This window comes from Equus przewalskii, chromosome 3 (assembly GCF_037783145.1).
Source record: "Equus przewalskii isolate Varuska chromosome 3, EquPr2, whole genome shotgun sequence".
NCBI lineage: Eukaryota > Metazoa > Chordata > Mammalia > Perissodactyla > Equidae > Equus > Equus przewalskii.
In genome coordinates this window covers 64,002,870-64,016,119 of record NC_091833.1, presented here as the reverse complement: position 1 = coordinate 64,016,119, position 13,250 = coordinate 64,002,870, and the positions used below count along the sequence as shown (strand labels likewise).

The 13,250-nt window shown below is 41.3% G+C and overlaps 1 protein-coding gene across 2 annotated transcripts in view; it reads left to right on the top strand.

The window, feature by feature from the left end:
• The first annotated feature begins 539 nt into the window (after positions 1–539).
• MOB1B (MOB kinase activator 1B) overlaps positions 540–13,250 on the top strand; it is a 68,864-nt gene continuing 56,153 nt past the window's right edge. Inside the window, exon 1 of one of the 2 annotated variants that reach the window (XM_070614700.1) lies at positions 540–671. Coding sequence is in view for 1 of the 2 variants with exons in the window: in XM_070614699.1 (XP_070470800.1) it covers positions 3,996–4,009 (14 nt within the window). In the remaining variant the exon portion in view is untranslated. Of the gene's footprint in view, positions 672–3,642; positions 4,010–13,250 lie in introns of those variants that run through there. The other variant, XM_070614699.1, reaches the window with a different exon arrangement.

Below are 13,250 nucleotides of genomic sequence, written 5' to 3'. Positions count from 1 at the left end.
GTTTCTCCTTCAGCGCTATTTTTCCCCTTTAATTCATTTATCAAAGAAAGTAGGTCCTGCATAGTTTCCCCATAGTTTGGATTTTCCTGATTGCATCCATGCAGTGTCATTTAACATGTTCTTTACCATATTCTTTTGTTCCCTGTATTTCCTGTAATTTGATAAATTCGATTCAAAGGCTTGACTGGATTCAGGTTCTCTTTTGTTGGCAAGAATTCTTCACAGGTGCTATGTTCTTCCATCAGGATGCACATAAAGGGTGGTTGTCTCTCTTGTGATACTCACAGCCATTGATGATCAGTGCCTAGATCCACTAATCCATTAGGGGTTGCAAAAATGGTGATATTTTAACAATTCAATCATTCCTACTTCATTTTTTTTTAAACTGAAATACTTTATAAGGAGAAATTTCCCCTCATCTACTGTTTGGAAACTTGGCTTTAAATAGTGTTATTTTATCTGGGGAGGGTAACACATTAATTAACACATGAAATGATTAATTTATCACAGAAAAAGTTACAATGAATCATTTTCTTTAAGGTTGTAGAAACCCTCACCTTCAGGGAAAAGGAGAATAAAAATACAACTGAGGGAGAGGAGGTGAATGGTGATCAGAAAACTGAGATATCTGGGAAGAGAAGTAAAGAAAGAAGAAACACAGACGCTTAAAGGTAACACTTGGCTAAGTCTATTCTTATCTGGCATATAAAATCCTATTTGGAAGCCCACCTTATGGCTTTGAATACTATTTACTTACTGAAGACTCCCGCATTCTTACCTCCAGTTCAGATCTCTCCCCAGGCTTTGCACGGCAGTCAAAACCCTGCCTGACAGGGCTACTTTGATGTCTAAAAGACATCTCAAAGTTAACATATCTAAAATGGAATTTTTAGTCTCACCTCCAAATTGTGACTCATAACTTTTCTATTTCAATAAATGGCAGCACCATCCACCAGTTGAGAAAGCCAAAAGAATAGGAGTAATCTTTCACTCCTTCTTTACCCCAGCCCCCGCAACCATTCAGTCACCAAGAGCTGTTGGTTTTACCTTGAGATTATTAATGACACTACCCTAAACCAACTCACAATTGTTGAGGAAAAAAACTGTACTATTATAATAGTCTTCTGGCATGTTGGCCCCCTCTAGTCCGTTCTCCACAACGTGGGAGAGAGATTGTTGTAAAATGTTAATCAGGGATCATGAGCTGGTAATTGTTGAAGATGGGTGATAGATTCATTATACTAATTTCTTCCCCTAGGCATATGTGTGAAATTTTCCAAATTAAAAAAAACAAAGTATTATTCAGATTATTTTATCTAATTCTCCTATTGTTTTACTTCTCTGCTGACTTCTCGATGTTCTTAGAATAAAATCCAAATGTCTTGCCTAAGCCTGTGAGCCTCAGTCTTCCCTGTCTCCATGTCCAGCCTTATCTAGATGCTACTCTTCTTGCTCACTCTGCCCAGGCCATAACCCATCAGTTCTAAGAACTCTTTATCTTTCTTATCTTGGAGCATTTGTACTTGTTATTCCCTCTACCAGAAAATGCTCATCCCCTAGCTCTTTGCAAGGCTGGCTCCTTCTCTTGCTTCAGCTCTCAACAAAAATTTCACGTCCTTAGAGAGCCTTTCTTAACCACTCACTCTAAGTTAGATCCTCTTCCTTCACCATTACCCTCTATTACACTATACTATTTCATATCTTACCACAATTTATAATTATCTTGTTTGTTTATATATTCTATTCACGTTATAATTCCAATTCTTTGAAAAATTGGTAGATAGAATACAAATTTTAATAATCTTGCTTCACAAACAAAGACTTATAAACAAAATAAGATTTTGATCAGGAGAGTAACTTCTTGAAATGGAGATTTTAGGAAGACAGTGGTATGAAACATGGACTGGTGAAGGAGAAATTGGAATCAGAAATGTCTATTTAAATATACTCTCTCTTTGATTCTAAATTTTCCAACGTTTTTGAAGTGCTGGATAATTTTAAGTGACAGACGTTGTTTGATTTAAATGTCTAACCCCTGGAATCACATTCTGTATTATTAACACAATACTTCTCTCATTTTTAGGATCAATATATTTAAGTTTTATCAGCCATTAATTTCAGGCAATTCACCTTAGTGGTATGCTAAAGAAGAACCTGGCAAGTACTTTTTCAGATTCTCTCCTTTGCCAGTCATTGTCCTAATTCATGGTCATAGGATTCATCTAAATTGTGTTAGACCAAAAACAAGGCTACATAAACTAGCCTGCTAAGTCAGGGAGCAGATGGGAACTGTCAGTCATTTGAAGGATGCCATGGCAAGACAGAATTTTAGAACTGCAAGATATCTTAGAGATCATGTAATAATCCAAGGCCCTCATTTTAAAGGAAGTGGAACTGTTGTTCTAAAAGATTAACTGATTTACTCTTCCCAAACATGATTTCCTAATCTGGTAAATCAAATCTTACTTTCAGAAGACCTTGAAGGAATTATGTAGTAAATTAGTATCATATCAAGATCTGGAACACAGGACTTTTATGTCATAAATCCATTAGTTTCATTATATTAAGATAAACCTTGCTTTTTCCTCCTTTCCTGCATCTTTTGAGCCTTTAAATCTTCTCAAGTTATTTCAGTGACCTCCGCTGTTCCTGAGACAGCATCAAGATTCCAATATTTTCTTCTGTTTTTAAAAATGGTTTGATTTACCATGTCAAACTGACAGTGCATAAAGTCAATGGAATACATTTCATATTGGCACCTCCTTCAAGTCTATTACCCCAAGGTGGGTTAATAGCTGCGTATAATTTAAGTTTAGTTCAGATTCTTTTAAAAGTACTTGTGGATTTGATGGGTGTTTTGAGTAAAGAAGATTGACATCTCTTTTGTAAAATAAAGGGGTACCCAAATTGATGATGCTGTGGCAGGCTGGTCATCAGCGGCAACGCTTAAATTAAGCATTTATGGCGCCCAAGTCCATTAAAACCATTGGGCACTCTGATTCACAAAGCATTCTAGAAGCTAGATAGGATTCAGTCTCTCTTATCGAGGGACTTGCATTTCACATAGTTAAAGGGCTCAAGGCAAGGCTTTATAATCTATTTAAGAATGCTCCACATTCATTCAATAAGTCACCACAGCAGTTTTCCCAGCTGCTGACAGCCTAGCTTGCCTGTTCAGACAGTGATGGACCCTGATCATCTCTTAGTTCAGGGTTTTAAAATATGTGCATAAAACGACAAGGACGTTAAAAACACATTTAGACTCTTTCCTCTTTTCTGGCGGAACCACACCCAAACCATTCCAACCAGATGAAACTCCCTGCTGTTTTCATATACTAGCAGACGGACTCCATAACCTTTCATCATCCTTTGCCGGGCACTCGCAGTGGGCAGAACTCTGGTGGCAAGTCCATCCCTCACTGCAGAACTCTGGCATTCCAGAGTTGAAGCCCACTTCCTTCCTGACCGCTGAAACCCAGTTAAGCATCTCGGAGCGCTGTGTCACGACCCCCAGCCGAGTGGACAGGCTCCGACTGGCCCGGCGTCCCCAACGCATCCGCGGGGCGTGGTCCGGAGGTGTAAAGTTGTCCAGAACTAAAGGCACCCTGGGCGGCAGCCGGAGGGGCGGGGTGGGCGCGCGCCGCTCTCGCGAGAGCTCGCGGATGGGGGCGGCGGGGGGCTGGGGGTGAGGAGCGGGTGGGGGAGCTGCGCTGCGGCCGCGGCGGCTGTTCTCCCGGGAGCGAGCGAACGGCCCTTTCCCCGCCTCCCTTTCCTTCCCCTCCCATTGACTGATTCAAGCCGAGCGCTTCCCACTTCCGCCCCCTCTGCCTGCCACTGGAACTAGCAAAGCCCAGCAAGTTGCGGCCGCCGACCAGCCGGCGCTCCCCTCCTCCTCTCCTCCTCTTCCTCTCTCCTGTCCTCTTCCCTGGCCGCCGCAGCCGCCGCCGCCCCCGAGGCCTCGTGACGCCGAGCCCGCAGCCCACGCCGCGGCCGACATGAGCTTCTTATTGTGAGTACCCAGGCCCCGCGCGCCGGCTTTGTTCAAGCGACCTGGGCCGCGGCCCCCGCCCGCCTTGGCCCGCGCTGCCCCGGCCGGGCCTTCCCTCCGAGCCGGTCTCCGGGAACCGGCCCCGAGCGCTCGCGCCGCCCGCCGCCTCCCAGGCCCGCTTCGAGCACGCGTGGAATCCTCCAGCTCCCAAGGAGGCTCCTTCCCCCGGCCCCAAGTCTGGACACACCCGCGTCTGCGTCCGCAGTTCTCCATCACCCCAGCCTTTCCCTTCGCTCTTCTCTGGGGTTTGCTGGTTTGCACGCTCTACATAGATGCCGCCCACTCTCCCGCCAGACCCGTGTCCGACGCGTGCCCGGCCGCCGGTCTCGCCTGCCCAGTGCTTTTTTCTGGGTCCCAAACACAGAAGATAGAGCGTCGTACTTTCCCCCGTCATCCCGGGACCTTTTTAACTTCCTCCTTAGGTTTTAGGAGTGGGAAGTTGGGGTGACAAGTCCTGTGCATGTAACACACTTAACTAGGCTGCTTGCGGGTTAGGATCCCCCGGTGACAGCCTGGGTCTTGGGGTGTGGAGCAGCTCCTTGCTTCCCCGAGACGCCCTTCCTCCCAGCGTGCTCCCCTGAAGAGTAAAGGCTTTATCTTTTTAGACTGCCACCAAATAGAGTCAGGGTAGTGTGCCCTGGGCTGATTAGGTCCACTGGGAGTTGTTTTGCAAATCATTTGTAAATGCCAACTTAACGTCACATTTAGTGCTGGTCATTATTTCACTTATCGTTTATTGCAGACGAGTTTGGGGGGAAGGTCAGAAAGTGGGTTGGCTAGATGGGGGTATGGAGAGAGCAGACAAGCCTCAGGTTCTCTGAAAACAGGACCTGACACCCCGGGGAATTCCTCCTTTGAAGGCTTCGTTGTGATTCACCTGTTTAATCTGTGGTTAGCAAGCCAATAAAAACTCGAAGATTGAAATTCACCCGATACACTCCTTTACTGCTGTGAAGAAAATAGCATTTAAAGATTATTTTCTGTTCCGATTCTCTTCTTTTCCCACCTCCTATAATTTTTAGTTATCAGGTTGGCACGCGACTGCTGAGAATTTAATTAACCCTTATTTTCACTTGTTCATATATGGAATATTAATCCTTTTTAGGATGTTTAAGCAAAACTGAATGGTCGCAGAAGGCTAACTGGCAGGCAGACTTGCTAATATTTCTGATTTGTACAGGGGGCCTGGCTTGTGTCAATCTGCTTAACACGTTGGAGCTTGTGAAACCTCTTTCTTAGGCTCATCCCACAGGTTGAGTCTGAGTTTGTCAGATAGGTGGTGCGAGATGAGAGGACTGGATGACTTCGGGAAATGTCTTTGTTTCCCATTTTAGTTTGAATCAACATATCCTTGCATCTCAGCTTGAATCTTCTCATCTTGAGTGTATTTTACATTGCTGATGTTTGAGTTCTTGAAGAATTTAAAAGCTGTCTTTGAAATAGCAATGTAGATGATGTTCATGACTGATGCTGATGGGCTTGTCTCTTGAAACATAGTTGAATTGGTTGAAGCAGGAAAGAACCATATTTGGATGAAATTAGGAGGTGGAGAAGGTTTTGGTGGTATTTTTGAAAACAAATACAATAGTATCCTGTTTTTACGTGGCTGCATATTTAATAGTTGTAGAAATGCAGTGGATAAGTTCTTATTAGCGTATTACGAAGCGTATTAGCTACATAAGAAAAATCTTGCCATAACTAATGTGTGTAGCACGTTAGAGGGTATATACTATTTGGAGCACAATGTTCCAGTTAGATCACATAACAGTTAATATAGTCTCAAAATATTTAGCCCATGTGCTTGACAATCCAAAAAAGGGAGTCCAGCATTCTTGGTTTTGGTTTTTGCCCACCAGTAGTTTAAAATCTGAAGTGAAGACCTTATAGGTAGAAATAGTTATTATCAGAAGTGAAAGAACAAAGTTTTGGTTATTTCATCAGTTTGTTATTTGGTGCATTTGACTCTTTGGTGTATTTGGACTATTTGGTTACTAATTTGGTTATTTGAGTATTATTTCTGTACCAACAGGTGGAGCAGAGAAAATAAGAGTTGCAGTTTAGGAGTTGATTACAACTATTTTCCTCCACTTCTTGGAGGTTTACTTGTAAGGCTACTGTAAGTGGACGGAGTTGAGGAAATAAGGGCAATGTGAGATAGGGATATAAAGCTGATGACTCATAACTTTTGAGGGCTTTAAGATAGAAGGAAAGCATTATTGATTTAAAAAAACTATTCATTGTGCTAGGCACTGATGTAAGCATTGAGTATAATTTATGAACAAAACAGACAAAAATTCCTGCATTAGTGGAGCTTATGTTGTGTTAACTGAGAATAAACGCTGAACATCAGTAAATTATATATTATGGCAGGAGGTTGTAAGTGCCATGGAACCAAGTAGAGCAGGGTAAAGAGATTTTTGGATAGGGAAGTGGGGTAGATTAGGTAATCCCCAGAGGGTGCCCTGATAGTCTGGAGCAGTGATACCTCTGTGTAGCTTTTGTACAAGTGCTCAGAATAAATTTGCACTGCGTGTGTGGATCTGACTGGGAGTAAGCTTTGGTTGTGCTGCAGACTGGCCTCTGTATATCTTCAGTTTAAGCTGAGCTCCCAGATGGTGCATACGGAAACTTCTCAGGAACCTAATTTAACTTTGTAGACTCAAATCTTTAAACACATCCTCAGCACCTGCTGTGTGCTAGGCATTGTGCAAGATGTGGGATGCCAGAGATAGACAGTTTATAAATAGTCATCTGTAATAGATGCAATACAATCATGGGAGTCTAAAGAATATGGAGCAGCTTGTTCTCTTTGGGCTGGAGGAAGGTTTCATAAAAGAATTGAAGGCTATTTAATAAAAGATGTAACAAGAGTACTCTAAAAGCGTCAGAGGAAACATGGAGGATGAAATTGCCTGTGAATTGTCCGTTTTCAGGTTTGTCCAAGAAATTGTAGAATTTTGGAGCTAGATGGATCTATTGGTAACATAGCTTACTCGCCTCTTTTTGTTAAAGTGGCAGAATCACTAGCTTTAGGTTACTGGCCTAGCTGTTGGCGTGGGTAGAATTGGAACACAGGTCTCTTAATTTAGGATTTTTCCTCTCTTGACTTTCTTTTTTTCATAAGGAAGATTGCCCCTGAGCTAACATCTGTTGCCAATCTTTCCTGTTTTTGTTTGAGGAAGATTGTTGCTGAGCCAGTGTGTGTGCCAGTTTTCCTCTATTTTATATGTGGGACGCTACCATAGTGTGGCTTAATGAGCGGTGTGTAGGTCCCTGCCTAGGATCTGAAGCCATGAGCTCCTGGCTGCCGAAGCAGAGTGGGTGAACTTAATCACTATGCCACCAGACCAGCCCCTCTCTTGACATTTTATGCATATAAAATTCAGGGAAATTTAGGATCAGAGTGAGTTCTTAATCACTCTAAAAGTGTATTGAGTGTTCTCTCTGTTTCTAGCATTTTTAAATTGCAAGTCTCTTCTGACTGATGGAATTCTACAGAAGGCTTTGACTTGGAAAAGACTAATGTGTAATTTCCTAATATAAGGCTAATTGGTTGGAACAAAGTTAAAACAAATGTAGTTAACTTTAAAATGGAAGTCTCTGGGTTGGCCCGGTGGCACAGTGGTTAAGTGCGCACGTTCCACTTCACCGGCTCAGGGTTTGCTGGTTTGGATCCCAGTTGCAGACATCGCACTGCTTGGCAAGCCATGCTGGGGTAGGCATCCCACATATGAAGTAGAGGAGGATGGGCATGGATGTTAGCCCAGGGCTAGTCTTCCTCAGCCAAAAGAGGAGGATTGGCAGCAGATGTTAGCTCAGGGCTAATCTTCCTCAAAAAAAAAAAAGCTTTAAAAAAAAAAAAAAATGGAAGTCCATAGGAAAGGTGGTTTAAGGAAGTGAATGACTATAATCAGATCTATTTCTGTAGAGGAAGAATCAAAGAAGTTGGGAAAGGAAGGAACAAAGGAAGGAAATATTTATTGAGCATTATGCTAGATACCTTCCAATTGTCTTCTCAAAAGAATAACAATTTAGGAAAGGAGACCCAGGGTTTTAGCTGTGTTGATACGTATCTCTCTCTCTCTCCTACCTCTCCTTTCTCTCCTTCCTCTCACCTACCCCCATCCCAGCATCTTTGTATTCAGACAAATGATTTAACTGATTTTAGTGCTTCAGCACCCTCACCTGTAAAAGAAGTTAATGATAATAATAATAAAAATAAAAAGAGGGCTGGCCCTGTGGCCAAGTTGTTAACTTCTTGTGGTCTGCTTTGGTGGCCCAGGGTTTCACCAGTTTGGATCCTTGCTGCAGACCCAGCACTGCTCATCAAGTCACGCTGAGGTGGTATCCCACATAGCAGAGCCAGAAGGACCTACAACTAGAATATACAACTATGCACTGGGGGGCTTTGGGGAGAAGAAGAAGAAAAAAAGAAGATTGGCAACAGATGTTAGCTCAGGTGCCAATCTTTAAAAAATGAAAAAAAGTGATACTAAAAATAGCTTGCTGAGGGGCTAGCCCAGTGGTGGCGTCCTGGTTAAGTTCATGTGCTCTGCTTTAGCAGCCCAGGGTTCATAAGTTCAGATGCCAGGAGAGGACTGAGCACCACTTGTTAAGCCATGCTGTGGTGGCATCTCACATAAAATAGAGGAAGGAAGATTGGCACAGATATTGGCTCAGCAACAATCTTCCTCACCAAAAAAAAAAAAAGCTTGCTAAGTGGTTATGATGTGCCAGGCATTAACTGCTTTAATTAATTAAATAATTAACTCAGTTCAGTAACTAGCAGGAGCCCTATTTTACAGGTAAAGAAACTGGCAAAAAGAGGTTAAATAATTTGCTTGAAATCATGTAGCCAGTCAGCGGTGTAGCTAGGGTTTGAATCCTGGCAGTCTAGATTCAGAAATCCTGGCTCATACTGCCTTATCTATAATTAGTAAAATTACGTTAAAATGTGGTATTCAGATAGGCCTTGTTTTTAAGAGGTCTTGTGTTATCAGGTGTTAATATCTCATACTGCTGCGACTTTTTTCTAAGGGTCACCAACAATATAATGGTAGAAGAGAAAATAGAAATCTCTGAATAATACTTTAATATTATTTTTGACTTCCATTTTTGGTGTAAAAATAATGCACATGGGGAAATCACAAAATATAAGAAAATAAAAATCACTCATCATACCTTCAGAGAGAACTGTTATTTATATTTTGTGAGATAACTTCCTAATCTTTTCTGTCTCATTTTTGTTTGTATATATTTAAAAATATACAACTGGATCTCTACGTAGATCAAGTTTTTCACTTGTGAATTTTTTGTGTCAATTAATATAATTCTGCAACATCATTTCGAATGGCTTTTGACCAAATAATTACCTTAACAGTTTTGTTATATGACAACCTGATTTAAAGTTATGCTTTTCTAGGGGCGAGGGCTTGAAAGTAAATATGGTCGTCTTTTCAGAACTGTAGTTTTGAGAATTGCAGATGCTCGGTGGTCTTAGTTTACTTGCCCATCTGATAGAGGGTTGCTTTTATTTTACATTATTCAGTGCAAAATAATTACCATGTGCTTATTTTACCATTATTGGCTTTTTCCTCCTCAACGTAGTTGCAGAGTTTTTGTACCTTTTTAGTTTCTGATACGTGAAAGCACAGATAGTACTACTACTCTTCAGTTGTGAATTTGATTAGGAGGTACTGAGGCAAAGTAGCTATGTATTACTTCTTGGAAACTGTGAAAAAATGTACCTGTTAGGAATGTTAAATTAACTCCTATAGAAAACTTTTTTTTAACTCTCCTTTTCTTTCCACACTTCCATTTTTTAAATCGAGATAGAATTGACATATAACGTTATATTAGTTTTGAGTGTACAACTTCAGTTTTTGTTTTGTGTCAGCTAACTTAAGACCATTTTTTACATCTTGTTTAATTAAATTGTAAGTGTAGCTATGAAACCTGTTCATTTGCAGAAGTGATTTTTAAATTTTATTTTGGTGGCTGACCCCATGGCCGAGTGGTTAAGTGTGCATGCTCCACTTTGGTGGCCCAGGGTTTTGCTGGTTTGATCCTGGGCGCAGACCTAGTACTGCTCATCAGGCCATGCTGAGGCAGCGTCCTACATAGCAGAACCCAAAGGGCCTACAGCTAGAGTATACAACTATGTACTGGGGGGCTTTGGGGAGAAGAAGAAAGAAAAAAAACAGATGATGGCAACAGATGTTAGCTCAGGTGCCAATCTTTAAAAAAAAAATTTATTTTGAAACATGTTCAAATTTTTAGAAAAGTTGTAAAGAATAGCACAAAGAACTCCTACATATTCCTTATCCAGAGACCCCATTTAGGTTTTTTTTGAGGAAGATTAGCCCTGAGCTAACTGCTGCCAATCCTCTTTTTTCCCGAGCAAGACTGGCCCTGATTTAACATCCGCGCCCATCTTCCTCCACTTCATACGTGGGACGCCTACCACAGCATGGTGTGCCAAGCGGTGCCATGTCTGCACCCGGGATCCGACCGGTGAACCCCTGGCCACCGAAGTGGAACATGCATGCTTAACCGCTGCGGCAGTGGGCCGACCCAAGAGACCCCATTTAGTTTCATCAGTGGCTCCAGTAATGTCATCCTTAACAGAAGGATCCAGACATGAGTCATGTATTAACACCCAGTTTTGTGTTCGAAGCCTTCTTCAAACTGAAATGTTTCCTCAGTTTTTCCATGACTTTCAGGACCTTTGCATTTTTGAGGATTACAGGCTTGTCATTTTGTAGATATCCCTCAGTTTGAGTTTGTCTGATGTTTCCTTCTGGTTAGGCCTGGTTCTGCATTTGGGGCGGAAATATCACGGAAGTGATGCATGTTTTTCTTACAGTACCTTATCAGGTGCACATATGTATGTTTGCCCATTATTGGAGGTGATCCTTTGATTATAAAGTGTCTACAAAGATTCTCCAGTATAAAGTTATTATATCTTTTTTTTCTCTTTGTAATTAATATTTTGTGGGGAGGTATTTTGAGACCATGGAACTATCCCGTTCTGCATTCTATTTTTACCCACTAGTTTTAGTGTCCATTGATATCTTTTGTCTAAATTACTACTGTGATTGTTGCCAATGTTCTAATTCTTTCATTGCTTTTACATTTATTGACATTTTTACTGTAAGGAGGAACTTACTCTTCCTATTTATTTGTTTATTTTTTTATATCAGTTTGGGCACATGGATTCCTACTTTGTTTAATGAGTTGTCTGTAACTACTGTTATTTATTTTGGTGCTCAGATTGTCTCAGTTTTGGCTGGTGGGAGCCCTGTTCAGGCTGGCTTCTGTGTCCCTTGACTTGTTCCTGCCTTTCTCTGAGCACTCCTTTAATTTCTGGCACAACCAGATGTTCCAGGTTTGTCTTACGCTTTCTCTGCCCCAGCCCTGGAACTGACCATTTCTCTTAGGGCGTTGGTTCTGTTCAGTAGAGAATAGTATTTGGAAACCAGGATCTAGGTGATAGGTGTGCTGTTTACTACGGATGTGTTGCTGCTCCCAGGCCCTCTCATTGGACAGTGCTAGGAAACACATGCCCGCACATATTTACATCCATGCATTTTTCTGTATCTATCTATGTATATTGAATGAGTTCATACCCCTACCTGCAATTCCAAGCCAGTAGCACTGGGTTCGTTCTAGCCTTTTCCCTTTACGTATTTTTCACTTCCTTCTTTGTCATTGAGAAACCTGGCTCCCATTATCCTCAGTATACTTATTTGCTCAGCCTCCTGTATATAGCCATTCTCCTAACCCTACCTGGCCACGCTGCTTGTGGCTCGCACCCACGCTATCGTCTAGTCACTTTTACTGCTCTCCTGAGCATGTGTGGGCCCCTGCTTCAGCCGTATTAAGGAGGAAAGCAGACTGAGGCCCCTCTTGTATGGTGTGAGTGTGCCGGTAATCTAATTTTTTTCCTGTGAATCCTGCATTTAGGACCTCAGACTGGTGGGAGGATTAGATACTGAATGTGAAAGCCTTAGTGCAATAAATTGTAGTTACGTACAGCAGTGACATCTAGTTCATTATCAAGGTCTCGACAATGTGATGATTGCTAGTAGCTGTTATTATTTTTTATAAACATATTTATCATTTCTCATTACTTAAATCATAGCCAATTTCTGTAGGTTTATTATCATATGTGTCAGTAGTACTTTGATTTTCTGAGGTTAGAACTTAAAAGGAGGAGTTTGAAGGTAAACAAACATTATTTGGGTAATAGTCTAAGTACCTCGAAGCCAAGTAGCCTATTGTTTTTATTATTTGTATTGGAAAGGTTGAATTTTCTTTCACTGCTGCTGTGTTTTATCTTTCTGTCCGAGTCCTTTTGTTGTTTTCAAATTGAAATTTGATGAGAATAGTTCAGTAGTTATAGTATTGGATATTAGAAGGAATATTTTTTGTGTGTTTCTTTGTAGAAATAGATAATGGTATAACTTAAATACATTCTTATTATTTCAGTGTAAGCATAGAATAATTAAGCAGAAGCAATAGGGGTAAAGTTCTTCTACCGCAACTTTTCTGGTTTCTCGGTGCCCAGATCATGTTCCAGGTAGGTGAGCAGCAGTGTGACCTTCCTGCTCTTTAGAGAATCCATTTGTTTGCTAGTGCCCCGTAGCATTAGATTTAACTACTGAAATAGCTCTTTGTTTAAAGACTTTGTGTGGTTATAGTTTTTACTCTCGTATGCCTGGTTCCATTCTCTCTCACCCTTCTCCACACCCTGCCAAATATTCATTTGGCTCTCTTCTTTTCTTTTCTTTTTTTTTTTTCTGCTTTCCTTTATCCTTTTATTTATTTTTTTTAGTTTTTTTTCTTAATTTTTTTTTTCCGGATGTACATCATATTTCAAATTCTGGATACATTACATCATGTTCACCACCCGAACACTGATTATAGTGCATCCCCTCACATGTGACCCTAATCACCCCTTTTGCCCTCGCCCCTCCCCCAATGGTAACCACCAGTCCAATCTCCAATGCTATGTGTGGTTTTTTTTTTTGTCGTTTTTATCTTCTACTTATGAGTGAGATCATATGGTATTTGACTTTCTCCCTCTGACTTATTTCACTCAGCATAATACCCTCAAGGTCCATCCATGTTGTCACAAATGGCCAGATTTCATCATTTCTTATGGCTGAGTAGTAGTCCATCGTGTATGAATACCATTTCT